This window comes from Onychostruthus taczanowskii, unplaced genomic scaffold, assembly GCF_017590055.1.
Source record: "Onychostruthus taczanowskii isolate IOZ18803 unplaced genomic scaffold, ASM1759005v1 scaffold16, whole genome shotgun sequence".
Lineage (NCBI taxonomy): Eukaryota > Metazoa > Chordata > Aves > Passeriformes > Passeridae > Onychostruthus > Onychostruthus taczanowskii.
The window spans coordinates 1371810-1386772 of record NW_024498795.1 but is presented as its reverse complement, the minus strand read 5'-3'; the positions used below and the strand labels follow the sequence as shown (position 1 = coordinate 1386772).

Here is a 14963-nt window from a genome sequence, read left to right as displayed (position 1 = left end):
ATTTTTAGAAAAATAGTTTCAAAAGGACCCATATTCATAAATATAACAAAGGTAGAATTACTTTTAAATCTGTTTTAGAATAAAAAGTACCAAAAAATGGTATAGCACAAATCTGACAGTAATACTTTTAAAGTTGTCATATGCTTAGAAAATAAAAAATAATAAAGTCAGACTACACAGTTTGTGAATGCAAACCCCACAAAAGTACATGTCCCATATGTATCCTCAGTAATTACTAAACTGAACTATTTTATCATTACATTGCAGATGACTTTTATACATTCAAAAAAAATATATAAAAAGAAAGTAAGAAAACTACATAGGAAAAAACCCTATAAGGTTTAGGTCCCATTCTTCCCTTTCTAAAGGAACAAAAATATTGTTTCTTATTCCTAAAATACTGTATTTTCTGGCTTTGCCTTGCAAAGACTGAATAAAATTTATCCCAATTGCTCACTGAAAAGTTGTACCATTCTACATTTTGAGTTACTCTTAGATACAATATTGCAGGAGCTAACAGAACTACCAAAAGGAACATATTAGAGGACCATGGGAGCAGTAAAATGTGTTGGATTGAAAAATTACACTCATAGATTAAAAAAAGCAGACACTGAAGAAATTGAGGATTTTTATGGCTGGAATTTTGTGTACTGGTGAGGTATTTCTCTCAGTTAGTTACTAAGCACACTTCTTTTCTTTGGGTCTGTTATAAAGTCTCTGAAAAATTAAACTTATCATCATCAGATATATTTGGACAAGGAAGTGTGTTCCCACTATGCATCATAGTGAGCCTTAGAAATATCGTTCAATAAATTATTAGTAAACATAAAAGTTAGACCTGAGGTATTCCAAGGGAATACAAATTAAAAATACACAAATAAATCCAACCTGACTATTCCATTTCATCAGCCTAGGAATTATACTATATCTGAATGTCTTAGAATGCAGCTCAATTCAGATTATTAGAGTCCATTCCTACTCATGTAACCTTGAAGCTAAACACATCAAGAAACAGGTCTCTAAAGAAAGTTAATGTATTTCTTTTTCTCAAATTTTCCTTGTATGAAAGTTGACTGGATGTCATAAAGTGGAAAATGTTAAAAGTATTTTACCCCCAATATTTTGCAAGAAAATTTACTGCAGAACCAATTACGTCTTTTCCATTTTCAGCTTTCTGAAGACTTCAATAACAGCTCAGAACTTTTTCTGAGCTATGTTAAACTAGAGACTTATTTACTTAAATCCTCACAGCAATCTTTTGACTTCAAAACATATTTAAGTGCAGGGTTTATATACATTCTGTTCCCCTCTTATTAAGAATTACTGGAGGTAAGTTACTCAAAACTGCACTTTATTTAAGTAGGTTTCAAATACCAGAAGATTACACCAACATCACTTACCAGTAATACCACCTTTTTCAACGCTGAGCTTGTCTTCCTTGTAAGAATTCAAATCGAACATGTAACATCCTAGGTAACAGTGTTTCACCATGTGATTCACATGTTCATAGAACTGGCAGTGATACAAAAGGGCTTTAAGCGCAGGTATTCCTGTCTGAGAGAGGCCAGATTCTTCATCATGTACACAAGGACCCTGAAGACATGAAATTCACAGACATCATTACTTTAAAGAAATATTTTACATAGAATAAACTGTCAGAAAAACTCACCCTAACTAAGGCTAATGCTGTGTATATGTGTGCACACTGGTTTACAGGCTGTAACTAATAAATTCCAAAAATGAAATGTAGTTTGTAATGTTGAGCTAAATTGTAGCATTTTACAAAAGCAGTCATGACTTAGCAAAATCAAACAGATATTTATCTCCTGAGAAGTGTGCTAACAGTTAAGTAAGAACTCATGAAAATCTGTAAATGAGTGGCTTCAAGATAGTACATGTATCAGTACACTTTACAATTTCAATGTCTCAATTATTTCTACTTAGAGATATTAAGCAATGAAAAAGCTTTCCTTAGGCAAAAAGCACACTTAGATAAGACTAAATATCCTGAAAAAGTCATCCTTCCCTAAAGTATACTGTCATTATGCTACATCTAGCTATGTCAATCTTCTATGAAAAAAGATTACTTTAGAAAACAAGACATAATCAAAAAAAATTCTCTTTGAAGTGTGGTTTTCAATTATTTCTTTTTAAATACTGACATCAGGGAAAACTTCCTAGAGCAGTGAATTTATACCTTAAAATAATGGATTCTAGTCATATTTCAAATAAACAGTTTAAGTTGACTACCTTTGTTAAATGTTTCTTCAGTGTTTTCCAAGTTAACACAAAAAATCAAAAAGTTTTATTAAGCTACACATAATCTGGTTTAGACTGACCATAAAAATTAGAAAAGCAAAAGCAGAAGAACTCAGAAATTCAAATCAATTACATTCAGAAAGGCAGTTTTAGAGGGCATACTGCAGTAGTTAAAAAATAAATTAGTTGAAATTATAGAAAGAAAAACTTGCAGTGCTAATTAGATATTTTCTTTGGCAGTCAGGAGAGAGCAGAGCTGGATCAACTGAAAATAAGTAATTTGAAAACACTGTTTATCCTCAAGAGACTCTCCCCCAACCCCTTCATTTACACTGAATACAAGTTTATCTCCCAATTTTAAAAAAATGAAACCCAAAACCAGATACAGTAGAAGCAGTAATACTATTTTGTATTACCAGATAAGTAATTACCAAAATTTTAGATTGTTACTCTCATTCTTTTTAGTTTCTGTAATACAGAAACTATTTTCACTATTTGCCTTTTACACCAGCTAGTGGAGAATGAGATATGACAAACAATTTGAGACAGAATGTAGCATTTCAAGTAAACTATTTATGATGAATTATAAAACTCTACTCATACACTGTCAGCAATAGACTTAGACCATATTGACTACAGCAAGTGCAAACTTAGGAAATACTGATAAATTTAGTCCAAATTTTACTGCCCAGGATTATCTTTGCCAGTTTCAAAAGCCATGTCAGATACCTTACAGTACAAATGGGGGCCTTGAAAGAGCTACTCATCAATTACATTGACAGAGTGCTCTGACTTCAGCAATCTTTATACAACACAGTCTGCTGCGCTCTTAGAGTGCAACTTTACACAGGTTGACTTTACTCATGACTAAAGAGTGGTGTAGGAAATTTTTTTAATGACATAGCAAAATGAAATATTATATAGCAGATCAACTAGACAAAAGTAACACTAGAGACATTCTTATGAAGATAGTGGCCTACAAATTCTATTTATATTTCTTTTTCCAGTCCTATTTGGTAGGACCATTACCTACCAAAATGGTAATGGTCTAATTTGGCTATGGCACAGTATTCCTACTATTCACCAAGATCCACTTAATAGCCCTCCTTTTTTTTCCTGGCACTAAAGGAAACAAACAAATTACCTTATTCAGTGCAAGGGAAAAAAGTTACTCTGAGATATAAAATTTTATCCTGGTGGTATGTTACAGTTTTAATTGTTGTTTTTATTTTGAGCAGTTTTAATTTACCAGTAACCATGAAGTGTTGTTTGATAACATCTTTCAGCATGAACACTTTTTAAGTGATGAGCAATTTCCACTAAATGCAGTTCTTAATAAGAATCACATTGACTCAAAGCTTCTTTTAATTGCACTGGAATTCATCCAGAATTGTGCAACTGGATTCAATTTTTGTCACTTCACCATAGTAATTGAATTTTTTTATAAAAGACTAAAAAGCATCTTTTAATAAAGTTTATATTGACAAGTTAAACTGGCTGCCCTTTTTAACCCCCTACTATTATGAATTTAAACACTTACTATTTATATTGATAAATTAGAAGTAGTAAGACTGAAACAAGGGCCAGATTTGTAAAATTGCTTCCACATCTTCCTTTATGATTACTTGTAAAGAAAAGATGAGACATTCTGTACAATTCAACTCTTCAAGAAATAACATGATCGATTTTGGGTACAGATGAATCACAGATAACTTATCCTAGTGAAACAGCTGGAATGCCTTTCAGCACTAACTTGATATTTTGCAGAAAGGAACAGATTAAAAATAATATTGCTGCATCTGCAAATTTCTTCAAAAACTAATATACACTGTTCCCATATAAGTAATCTCACACACTGAAAGGAGCAGATATCAAGGTTACAAAAAAATTAAAAATTGCAAGCTAGGATCCAAGTATCTTGATGTACAATGAACCAGACTTGCTGAGAGTAAAAGAAGATGACTGACTCAAGAGCAGAACTGGAAAGGTTTCCAAGGTATCTTATCAGTTCAATAAATATCTGATAAGAGAAGGAAAAGAGAGACAGACTCCTCTCACTGGTATCCAGTGACAGAAGAAAAGGCATTGAGCAAAAACTAAAATACAGGAAATTCTATTTAAACCTAAGAAAAAAACTTTCTATCTGAGGGTAGTCAAAGATTAGAACAAGTTGCCCAGAGAGACTGTGGAGTCTCCATTTTTGGAGAAACTCAAAATCCAGCTGGAAACAGCCCTGAGCAACCTGGTCTAGTTCACTTTGCTTTGAGCAAGTGGTTGTCTTCAGAAAGCATTTAAATTGCCCTAAGTGACAAACTGCTTCATCTTTCTTTCAAAACATTTTATAAACATCGCATTAACAGAATTTAATCCTCTTCCTCATGCCCCTCAAATCATGTTTTACCTGCATTCCAAGTGTGAGTAAAATAAATTATCAATTTCTATCCTAAAATATTAATGATATACCATGTAAGTAAGCAAGTTTCCTGGGAACCCAAAGATACTACATTCATGAAATGCAACATATATTTAATCTAAATTTGCTTGTTTTACTGAGCTTGCCAAAAGTCTGAGAGAAGTTTGTCTATTCATTTACTTCTATTTCCAAAACGTAACCTTAGACATGTAATTTTTTAAGTTCATATTTTATAGTTATTCTGACTCAACTTTTCATATCAAATGACATCTCTCTGGGACACTATGACTTTTGTTATCAAATGTAATAGTCACTCACTTGCCAAATACAATCTTTAGTGTCTTCTGTAGGGATTGGAATCACAAGTAGATTTTGTAGAATAAAAGCAGCCTGAAAGAAATTAAAGCAACAATATTGCCATCTAGCCATCACACTTCAAAAAACCACATCAGATTGAAGAGTACAGTCTATATATTGCTTCAGATATACACTGAAATACACAGAATTCTCATGTTCATGTTGAGAAAAAATAATTACAACTTCAAAGCCCTCAAACTTCACTTACAAGAGATGTCATTAGAGCATGGCACAAGAGTAGGCTGATATAAAAAAGACAAGGAAAAGATGGACTAGAAACCACAAGGAAACAAATTTATTTATAAAATACTTTCATCACTGTTCCAGTACAGTCAATTGTACAGAACAAGCATTACACGTACTAGCGGAAAAAACTCCTGAACAGAACAACCTAGATAATTGTTTATGATCAGTCAGTCCATTGTTCTTGTGTTTTGGGGTTTTTAATTATTAAATAACAATTGGGACAATGTGATGAACCCATTAGGACAGAGACATGTTTCAAATATTTTCCTTTATAAATACACAGCATGTTTGTTTTTCTAATTTATATTACATGCACAGACATGCATATTTTGCATGTCTGTGCATGGATTGAAATCCCTTTTTTATATTTTGTCAATCTTTTGTCAATGATATGAATCTTAAGAGAATGTAATTGAGACAATAATTTGGAGTTAAATAAAATAATGAAGGACACATTATCAAAGCCATTTTGAGATATAATTTCAAATATTACTTTGGAAAATAATATTAGTTAAGCAGTAGAGCTGGGAAAAAAACAAGTCACCGAGTGTCAGAGCTTTTATTTCTTATCGATTAGAACAGAAGGAAAACCTTGCAACAGAGCTGTAAAAAAATTGAAAATAAAATGTACAGACCTTAAATTCATCAATATATAATTCTATGTGTTGTTCTACCATAGTACAGACCTTCAGTTCTCACCAGTAAACCTTAGTGCCTAGACAAATTAGATTACTTCATGTCTGTAATGAACACATATTTACTGCAGATCAGGGGATGAGTTTGTACCAAAGCATTCATAAATGTTACAAAGCAGCAATTAAAATCAGCCTGATTAGTTACGCTTTAGCAACCTATTTATCTTACTGAGTAAGCCTTAGCAGTTTTTATGAGTTCACTTGTATTGTTTATGTCATTTCTGTTTTCAAATAACTGATCTGTATTTGCTCCTACTTATGCAATTCCTCAATAAGCAGCTAAACATTTATATTAATCAGGTGGTGTTTAATTTACAAAGCAGCAGATGTTGAACAGCATCAGATAATTGATAATATATATACAATAAAAAATACAAAATCTTTTTTCGCCATAATCAAAAAGAACTTGACAATCTACAACAGCAGAAGGACACAAGAAACATACCTCCCTGCGTACCATGCTACATTCAGATTGATCCAGAAGGATATTTATCACCGTTCCCCACAGGCCTCCTGAAATATTCTGGCAGCTTTCTGCTAAAGCAATGCATCCTATTTCAAGAGATGTAAGAGCTGATCCTATTCCAAGTGCTGTAAATCTGACCTAGTACACATAAGCACAACAGAAAGTGGTATTTCTTACAGTAATTAACAATACTTTTTTTATTATTAATATTAAGTTGTATCAACTGAATCTGGAGCTTAAGAGAATAACTTCAAAAGTGACAACCTCTTTTCCTATATTTCTCTTGCTTTCTACTCACAATCAAAACTAACTTCACTTTGTGTTTATTTAAAAAGTGAATAAACAATTATTTTTAAGTATTCAAAACTAAGAAAGATAGTCTTTAATATTCTTCATATTTTATCACATGGAAAATAGGTCCATTTAGCAAACTCACATAATTTAACAGATTCCCATTAAATAGATTTGCTTTGAATTTTTAGTTCATGTAAATGTTTCTGCTTTGCAGCTAAGTTACAACAATGACAAGGAAAACTGCCTATGAATCATGATAGTGAGTGACTAATGAAAGCATAGAAGACAGAAGATATAAGGAAGGATTTCTTAGATGATGTTTATATGGAAACACTCTCCCTACTGTATTATTACTGTTATTTAGGATACAGTTAGTAACATTCTAAATAATTTGGAACAGCAGTTCTACTATTAAATACATTAATGAATCAAAAATTTTCAAATGCTTAGGGGTAAAAATAAGATATGAAGTTAATATCACAGTAACAAACCTCAGGATCTCTATCTACCCATAAAGGAACCAGCCATGCCAGGCCTAGATGAGACAGAACTTGCTCTTCACCACTATCATACGGCAAAGACCAAAGAGATATCCAGTCCTGATTAGCAAACAGAAAACAAATTAAGAACTTATTTTATAAATCTTTCAATCTATGCTAGTGTACTAACAATGTGAGCTACCAACAACTACTAAAACAGTTTTGTATAGCACTAATTGTGCAGAGGAAGGATAATTTTGTATTTCTCTTTCCATAAGGATTTGACAATAAATCACATGATTGTAAACAACAGCCGGGTTTTAAAATTTCTTTGAGACTAAAATTTATTAGTACAGTCTAAACTGTAACACTGTCATAAACACAGAGTATGACTTAGAAACACAAGAAAATTAAACTTATCATTATGCTACTATGCATATTACTCTCTAACAATGATACTAAAAAAATCAAGTCCACACCTTCATCTATGCATTTATGATCTAAGTCTTTGGAGGCTGCTGTCTCCCTGCAGTGTACTTAAAGCTCTGTCCCCTTCCAATTTTAATAAACTCAGTACCTAATATCTTGAAAAAGGAGCAGAGAACTGAAGAAAGAGAAACCTGGAAATTGGAGAAGCAGGTATACTGCTACATGTTAGCAGTTACTAGTTACATGTGTGCTTGATCATAAAGAAAGGTTTTCATTTGTGGCTATCACAGATATTACTAAGACTGGATTTTAATTCTTTAAATAATACTTAATTGTTGAATTTGCTTCAACTGCTTCAAGATAAAGGCTGTATAACTAAACTGACAAATCTAGCCCTCAAACATGTACATGGACACAAAGCACAATATGTATTTTGCTAGTATGTAATGATTGCTCCTTTTATCTAGCAATCCTTTTTCCATGTATATACATATTTTTTCATACATATACATATATATATACACACACACAACTGTGAAAGCTCAATGTACATGAATGTTTAAACACAGGTTAGAAAGCCTGTTGTCTGTGAGGCTGAAGAAATAATGATCTTAAAAATTCTTATATTTATTCATCCTACAAAAAATCCCAATGCTTCATTTTTTTTTATAAAAAAGGAAATTATACTTATTCTGAAAGAAGGCCTTTCAAAATCCACAAAATCATTTACAAAACAATTTCATTTTCTATAATATGCTCTATCCTGTACATTTATCTAAGATTATAGACCAAATGAGATCAATGTGGGGTTTTTTTGTCTTTTGTGCTTACAGTTGGAGGGGAAGGAAGAGTAAGCAGTGGTGTGGTTTTAGCAGGACTACTCAGTTGGAGTACCATTCCTAAACCATGACAGAAACTTATCATTGAACTTCAGCAGTAAAAATCTCTCTGCATAGCCCTCACCAGCGACGAGATAAGGACAATAGGAATGCACTCACCATATCGTTGGCTTGAGCCATCATTTCGTGAGATAAGTGAAGCAAGCAAAGGACTGTGCTTTTTGTCACACCTTTTCCCATGAAGGACATGGCATTTCCCCCCCACTCAACATAAAATGATGAGATGACCTAAGAGCAGGGGTACAAGTTCATAACAGCTTTATGGCAAACTGCACACAAACTGTTTGACACACTAAGTCATTATTTAAACCCATGAAAAGTTGATAGATTTCTAGCTGAATTGTAAGAATTTCTTTATTTCTGAGTTATTTGATTATCTGATGGTTTCCTATATATTTAAACTTCTGAGCATATGTGGTTTTTGGTTTTCTGTTTAAATGAAGAATACAATCAAGCTTAAAATAGTAAGCTCTAAGTTGAATAGAAGCCTGAAAGTTTCTTTCCACGGACCTGGAAGTTCATTTATTGTACCCAGGGTTTCTTTTGCTATGTCTGGAATTAAAAATAATTTTTTTTTTCAAAATTCAGTGTTCAAGAGAAAGTGTCATTTATATATTTTGGTGTGATTTGAAGAAATTGATCAGCTTTCTATACAAAATACTTATAAACAGAAATAAAGGTCAGTGAATCCTAACATAAAATAAACGGTCTGACCAAATAAGTAACCATGCATATTAAAAGGCATGCTGGTTTCAACAAAATGTGCCCCAAAATACTTTTTAAAAAAATAATAAACTTAGAAGATACACTTCTATATTTACTTTTCTCCATAAAACACAGTGATTTAAACCTCTGCATTTGTGCTGTTGCTCTTTCTTTCAGTGTCCCAGCCTACAGAAGTTTTTTTATACCCACTTTCCACATTCTTCTCCAAAAGAAACCCACATTTACTTTCATATTTAGGCCAAATAAAACTGCCTAATTCTTCTGAACAAGAGTATATGCATCACAAGTCGATTTCATGCCATAATACTTATTATTATTTTTTCCAGTAATAATCTTTCTTTTCCATGACAACATCTATAACCTTAGTGCTATTTTTATCCTAGACTTCAAATGACAGAGCTCATCTAATCAAACAGATCTAAAATGCTTATTTCTTTCTACTCAAGAAATCTGGGCAAGGTAAGGCCCCTAAAACACTATATCTCTCCTTTATCAGATGTATTGGTATTTGAACTAAAAACTTCTAAAAGTGAATTTTATTACTGAATATGTGTTAAACAAACAGAAAGTCAGCATTATGCTTTTCCTTTTAAGAAGACTGGAGTTTTCAAAAGATATCATTTTAGGAGCAAAAGCTAGCTGTCTACCACATCCACAGACTTGACAAACATAGAAGAACACTAAAAATAAGAAAGAAATTTTGTCTTTTAAACAACCGCAGCAGCTTGAATTACCTCTTTTCTGCTTTCTCTGTGTTAACAAACTACCCAACAAGCTAATCTTCTCCCAGACCACCTTTCATATGTGGATTTTGCCTGGGGGAAGTTATCTTGGATTTTTCCTCCTGGAGTTCCAGTTATTAAAAACACCACATATATATTTTATCTTCCTTAAAACTAAGTCAGTTTGTATTACCTCTTAAACCAATGATGAAAGCACATGCAATACAACCAATCTTCAGAACTACAGATACACATCAGTCTAGTCTCCATATCATTCCTATTCACTTAGCAGGAAAAGGCATCTTTCCCACACCTATATTGCTATAGTGATGACATTCACTAAAAGTACATTGTAAAAAGCATAGTATCATTAGTTACACAGTTCTTTACCTGCATTCAAACCAAAAGCTAAGTAAGAACATAAGCTACTCACCTCAAGAAGACCTGTTAAATACTTTTTACAAATTGTGATAGGTTCAACTGCTGCAGAATAGGTACTCCAGCCTGGAAGAGCAGTAATATGAACCATTCCTTGCAATGTTCTCTCCAGTGATGGGAGTCCATAAAAATGTGGTGCATCTGTTAGCCTTAAGCACTGAAGCAGCTTCAGAGCCAGCTCTGTTCTGAACGAGCCAGCAAGTTCCAAGCCCTCTCTGGTTTAATTGTAAAAAACAAAATAGATGATCCATCAATATGAAGCTGTTACAAAGAATCATTTTGAAAATGGCCAATGCCTCATTCTTCTTACTGTTAGCCTGTGAGGCTCAGCATCTCAATTACTTAATATTATATTAAGCAAAGAGTAATATGAAATCAGATTTGACATTTCTAGCTTTTCCCTGGTTCTGAAAATATTGCATCTGATTACAATGAAGTTGCTTAACTAAAAAAAACCAAATGAGATATATCTCATTATTAAGGAGCATGTTAAATAAAGAGCAAGAGATTGAGGACAATGGATGACACATTGAGAAGAGCTGCAAAACTCAGTAGTTCCAGAATCACACAGTGTCTAGAATATTCTAAGTTGGAAGGGACCAACAAGGATTATCAAGTCCAGCTCTTAAATGTATGGCCTGTTACACTTATGTTCGTTCTGATTCAAGAGACAAGTTTAAAAACATTTCTTGCAAAAAACAATAAATCTAGAATTAAGTAGATAAAAAATACAGGAGTGTGAAATACATAACTAGCATGGATTTCTATAATATGCCCTTTCCCTGCTGTCAAAACTGCTAAAAAACAACCAAGTGAAAATAATGAAAAAGATAACATTTTTAAAGTATTTTCACAAAGGTATATTGTGACACTAAATAACCAAAAATTACCTTAAACTGAAATTTTAGTAGCTCTTAGGATACATTTGGATGGAGAGATTCAGTGTGGGAAAGGTTTTATGAGAAATGTAAAGAAAAAATAATGTAAATTAATTTCTGTGTTTGCTCAACTGATAGAAAAAGGTTGGAGCTTCATGCTAAAAGTAGCAGTTGCAAATAGGCCAAAAAGGAGTTCAATGAAAAGAAACATTTATTGCTATTTCCAACATTCCAATGTTTTACTTTGCTATAAATACATGCTACAAAATCAATGCAGTTACCATTTGCTCATGCAAATTTGCAGCAGTAAAAAGGAAATAGCCCATCTTCTCCATGTAATCAATTTAATTATCTGTTTGCTAAGTGATCACTAGCACATTCTCTTTCACATTTCCTGGTTAATTTCATAATTTTACTGTTAAAAGGAATATCTAATGTTGATTTTCATTTCAAGAGTGTATCTTCACGGTTCAGAGCAACTGAGCCATGATGTAACAACATTCAAATGGTGACCAAAATTTCAGCAGCAATAGGTGTTATGATGGCCAGTCAGAATGACAGAGGCAAGTCCATTTGCACTGTACCTGTCAGTCACTGACATGGAACAAACTAACAACAGGTTAAAAAGACGAACGAGTTCTTTATCCAGTCGTTGCCTGACAGCAGCCTGTGTTTCATCCACTTCATCCTGCACTTGGGATTCTGGTCGCACCAGAAGGCCCATAAGGGATTTTGGCTGCTAAAAGAAAAGAATAAAAAATACAGTCACATAATTAATTGTTTAAATCTTCTTTTAATGCCTTCGTTAAAGCCATTTTTTCTGTTGAAAACTTGCAAACCACACACACTATAAACCAGAAATTCCATGATTACTTAACTAAGAAGTAACTGCAAAAAATTTAGTGAAAAATTCCTATAATTACTAAAATCATACCACTAACTTGAATCTTGAATCTACTAAATGCCATAAAATAATCTAGTGTTAAGGCCTTTCAAATATTCTGGCATTAAGAAGGAAGTGTATTATGAAGGATGAAAGAAAGCTCAAAGTATAACCAGCAATAAAAAATAGATCACAAAAAAACAAAACACAGTAACAAAATTAGTTCAGGCTGCAGTTTGGACTTCTAAGCTGCTTGAAAGACTTCATATCAAATGGCTTTAAGGTTTTATATGAATGTATCAAATGGGCCATACCTAAAAAAATGTATAGGCTTCCCAAGCAGCGATATAAATTGAAGTACCTGTAATTGAAATTGAAATTAAGTCTACAAGCGTTTTTCCACAAATGTTTACATTGTATTTGCAGATGGGAAAATGTAACTGCATGCAGACTGTATCTAACACAGGACACCCTTTGTAAGACAATGGATGCTCTTCCATGTTACAGAGGTAATACATTTGCAGCTATGTAGCTAAGCACACTCTCATGCAGCTCTGCAGGTGCACACGTGTGTGCAAGTACAGTTATATGGTCAATCAAATCATGTAAGTATATATAAGAACCCCATTCTTACATTTTTAAGCAATGATTTCAAGATCCACTTTAGATGGTCTGACTCCAGATTTGATTTCTGCTCTCTAAGCAATTTGTTTAAAAATCTTAGGATGTCTACCAAAAGCTTTTCATCCTCCACTGAAGCTGGAAGCACTTGAAGAAACCTGCAATACAAATAAAAGCTTTCATTCTTGTACCTTTTTAAAAGAGCATTTAAAACCTCAGGCTAATAGGACTGAAGTCACCTGCAAATGTTAAATTATATGGAGTAAATATGTATATTACACATATAGCAAATATGGCATTGTATTAGCCAATGACACAAATATATACAACATACTATGTTAATATTATTACTGTTATGCAAAATAGTTATGCATATTTTAAAATCTATTTGTATATGGTAATAATGGAATTCTGTTTCATAAACTGTAGAGAAATCTGACCTGGGTCACGTACAGGAAATAAAAAGTTAATTATCTATCAAATACTAGCATTTGGTAATAATAGCAAAGCTTACCTATGTATTTCAAATAGTCCTTATTTGAAGTATTTGATGTTTTTGTGTATGTAAATTGCTAGATCACATAATCTTTGAGATGGGAAGGGACTTGCAGGGGTCCCCTGGTCATGCCACCCTGCTTATGAAGGGCCATGTGCAGCTGGTTGCTCAGGACTGGGTCCAGGAAGCTTTTGAGTAACTCCAAGGATACAGATGCTACAATATCTCTGGGCAATCTGTGTCTGTGTTTGGTCACCTTCACAGTAAAATAGTGTTTCCTGATATTCACAGGGATCGTCTTGTGTTTCAGTTTGTGGCCATTCCTTCTCTCACTTGACACCACTGGAAAGAGCCTGGCCCCACCTTCTCTTCTGGTACTCGTACACACTGATAAGAACCTCATTCTTTCCTGTGGAGTATTCTTTCCTCCACATTTATCAGTCCGAGCACTCTCATCCTTTACTCAAAAGAAAGATATTCCAGTCTTTCATGATCTTTGTGGTTCTTCATTGGATTCTCTCCAGTATGTGTGCTCCATATGATTCTATCTTATACTGGCAAGTCCAAAACTGGACGCAGAGCTCCAGACCAGCGCTGAATAGAACAGAAGGATCACCTGCCTCAACTTGCTGCTAACACTCCTCCTAAAGCAGCCCAGGATAACATTTGCTTTTTTTACTGCAAAGACAAACTGCTGGTTCATTTCCAGCTTGGTGTCCCACCAGGACCCCCAGATACTTTTCTGCAAAGTGGCTTTCCAGCTTGGTTCACCCCAGAGGAATGGGCTTGCTCCTTCCTCCCCAGGTGCAGGATTCTGCACTACCCCTTGTTCAACTGCCTAAGGCTCCTGTCAGCCCAGATATAGATATACACATATATAATATATAAATATATAGACATATGATAGATAGACATGTTTGTGTATATATATACATATATGCATATATATCAGAATCAGAGATGCATTGACAATCAATTCCCTAAATTTAAAATACAAAAAATAGAAATGTTACGACTTAGTACAACAACCTTTAATGCATTCTTGTAGTCAATAGCTTACCTGTTCATTGCTTTCTGCCAAACAAAGCTTTTCAAAGTGGTTCCACAAGGCCCAGAACTGCATTTTAATGCAAGTCTGTCATTCAGGACATAGAAGCTAAGCCTAGTGAGAGCAGTTCTAGCATCCCTGTGGGATGCTGCCTGAATGATCAAACTAAGACAATCCTGCAGTCCATGGTTTGTGTGAGTTATTTTCAATATAAGAATGTCTTCTGAGGAAAGTTTTAGAGAGTCTAAAAATCTGAAAAGGCATAGAGAAAAGTTATTAACAGTCAGCATTTTGACAAACTGTTTCAGAGTGTTGACTTCTTCCCCTTCCTGATTAACTGAGAAGACAAAAGGGAAATTGGCTTAAAACATTATTTTTGTTAGCCAATTCTTTCTTCACTAAACCTTCGAAAAAACCAAACCAAACAAAAAACTAAAACAAAACCAAAAACAACACCATCACACGTAAATCACGAGATGTTTTGAGTTCTTTGGAAAAATGATACCTAAAAAATAATTCTTAGTACTACCATTAAGAATATTTATTTGAAATTTAATCCTTCAAGAAAACCAAGAGAAAGTCATGCAACTTTACATCTGGGGGTCTACATAGTA

General features: G+C 33.5%; 1 protein-coding gene across 1 annotated transcript in view; it reads right to left on the bottom strand.

The window, feature by feature from the left end:
* The window catches only part of RTTN (rotatin), a 78803-nt gene that overhangs the window by 31550 nt on the left and 32290 nt on the right, over positions 1-14963 (bottom strand). Inside the window, exons 25-33 of the mRNA XM_041399304.1 lie at positions 14362-14601; positions 12819-12963; positions 11886-12040; positions 10419-10638; positions 8637-8765; positions 7222-7329; positions 6416-6574; positions 4991-5062; positions 1401-1593 (exon numbers count right to left, since the gene is read on the bottom strand). Of these exons, the coding sequence (XP_041255238.1) occupies positions 1401-1593; positions 4991-5062; positions 6416-6574; positions 7222-7329; positions 8637-8765; positions 10419-10638; positions 11886-12040; positions 12819-12963; positions 14362-14601 (1421 nt within the window). The remainder of the gene's footprint in view (positions 1-1400; positions 1594-4990; positions 5063-6415; positions 6575-7221; positions 7330-8636; positions 8766-10418; positions 10639-11885; positions 12041-12818; positions 12964-14361; positions 14602-14963) is intronic.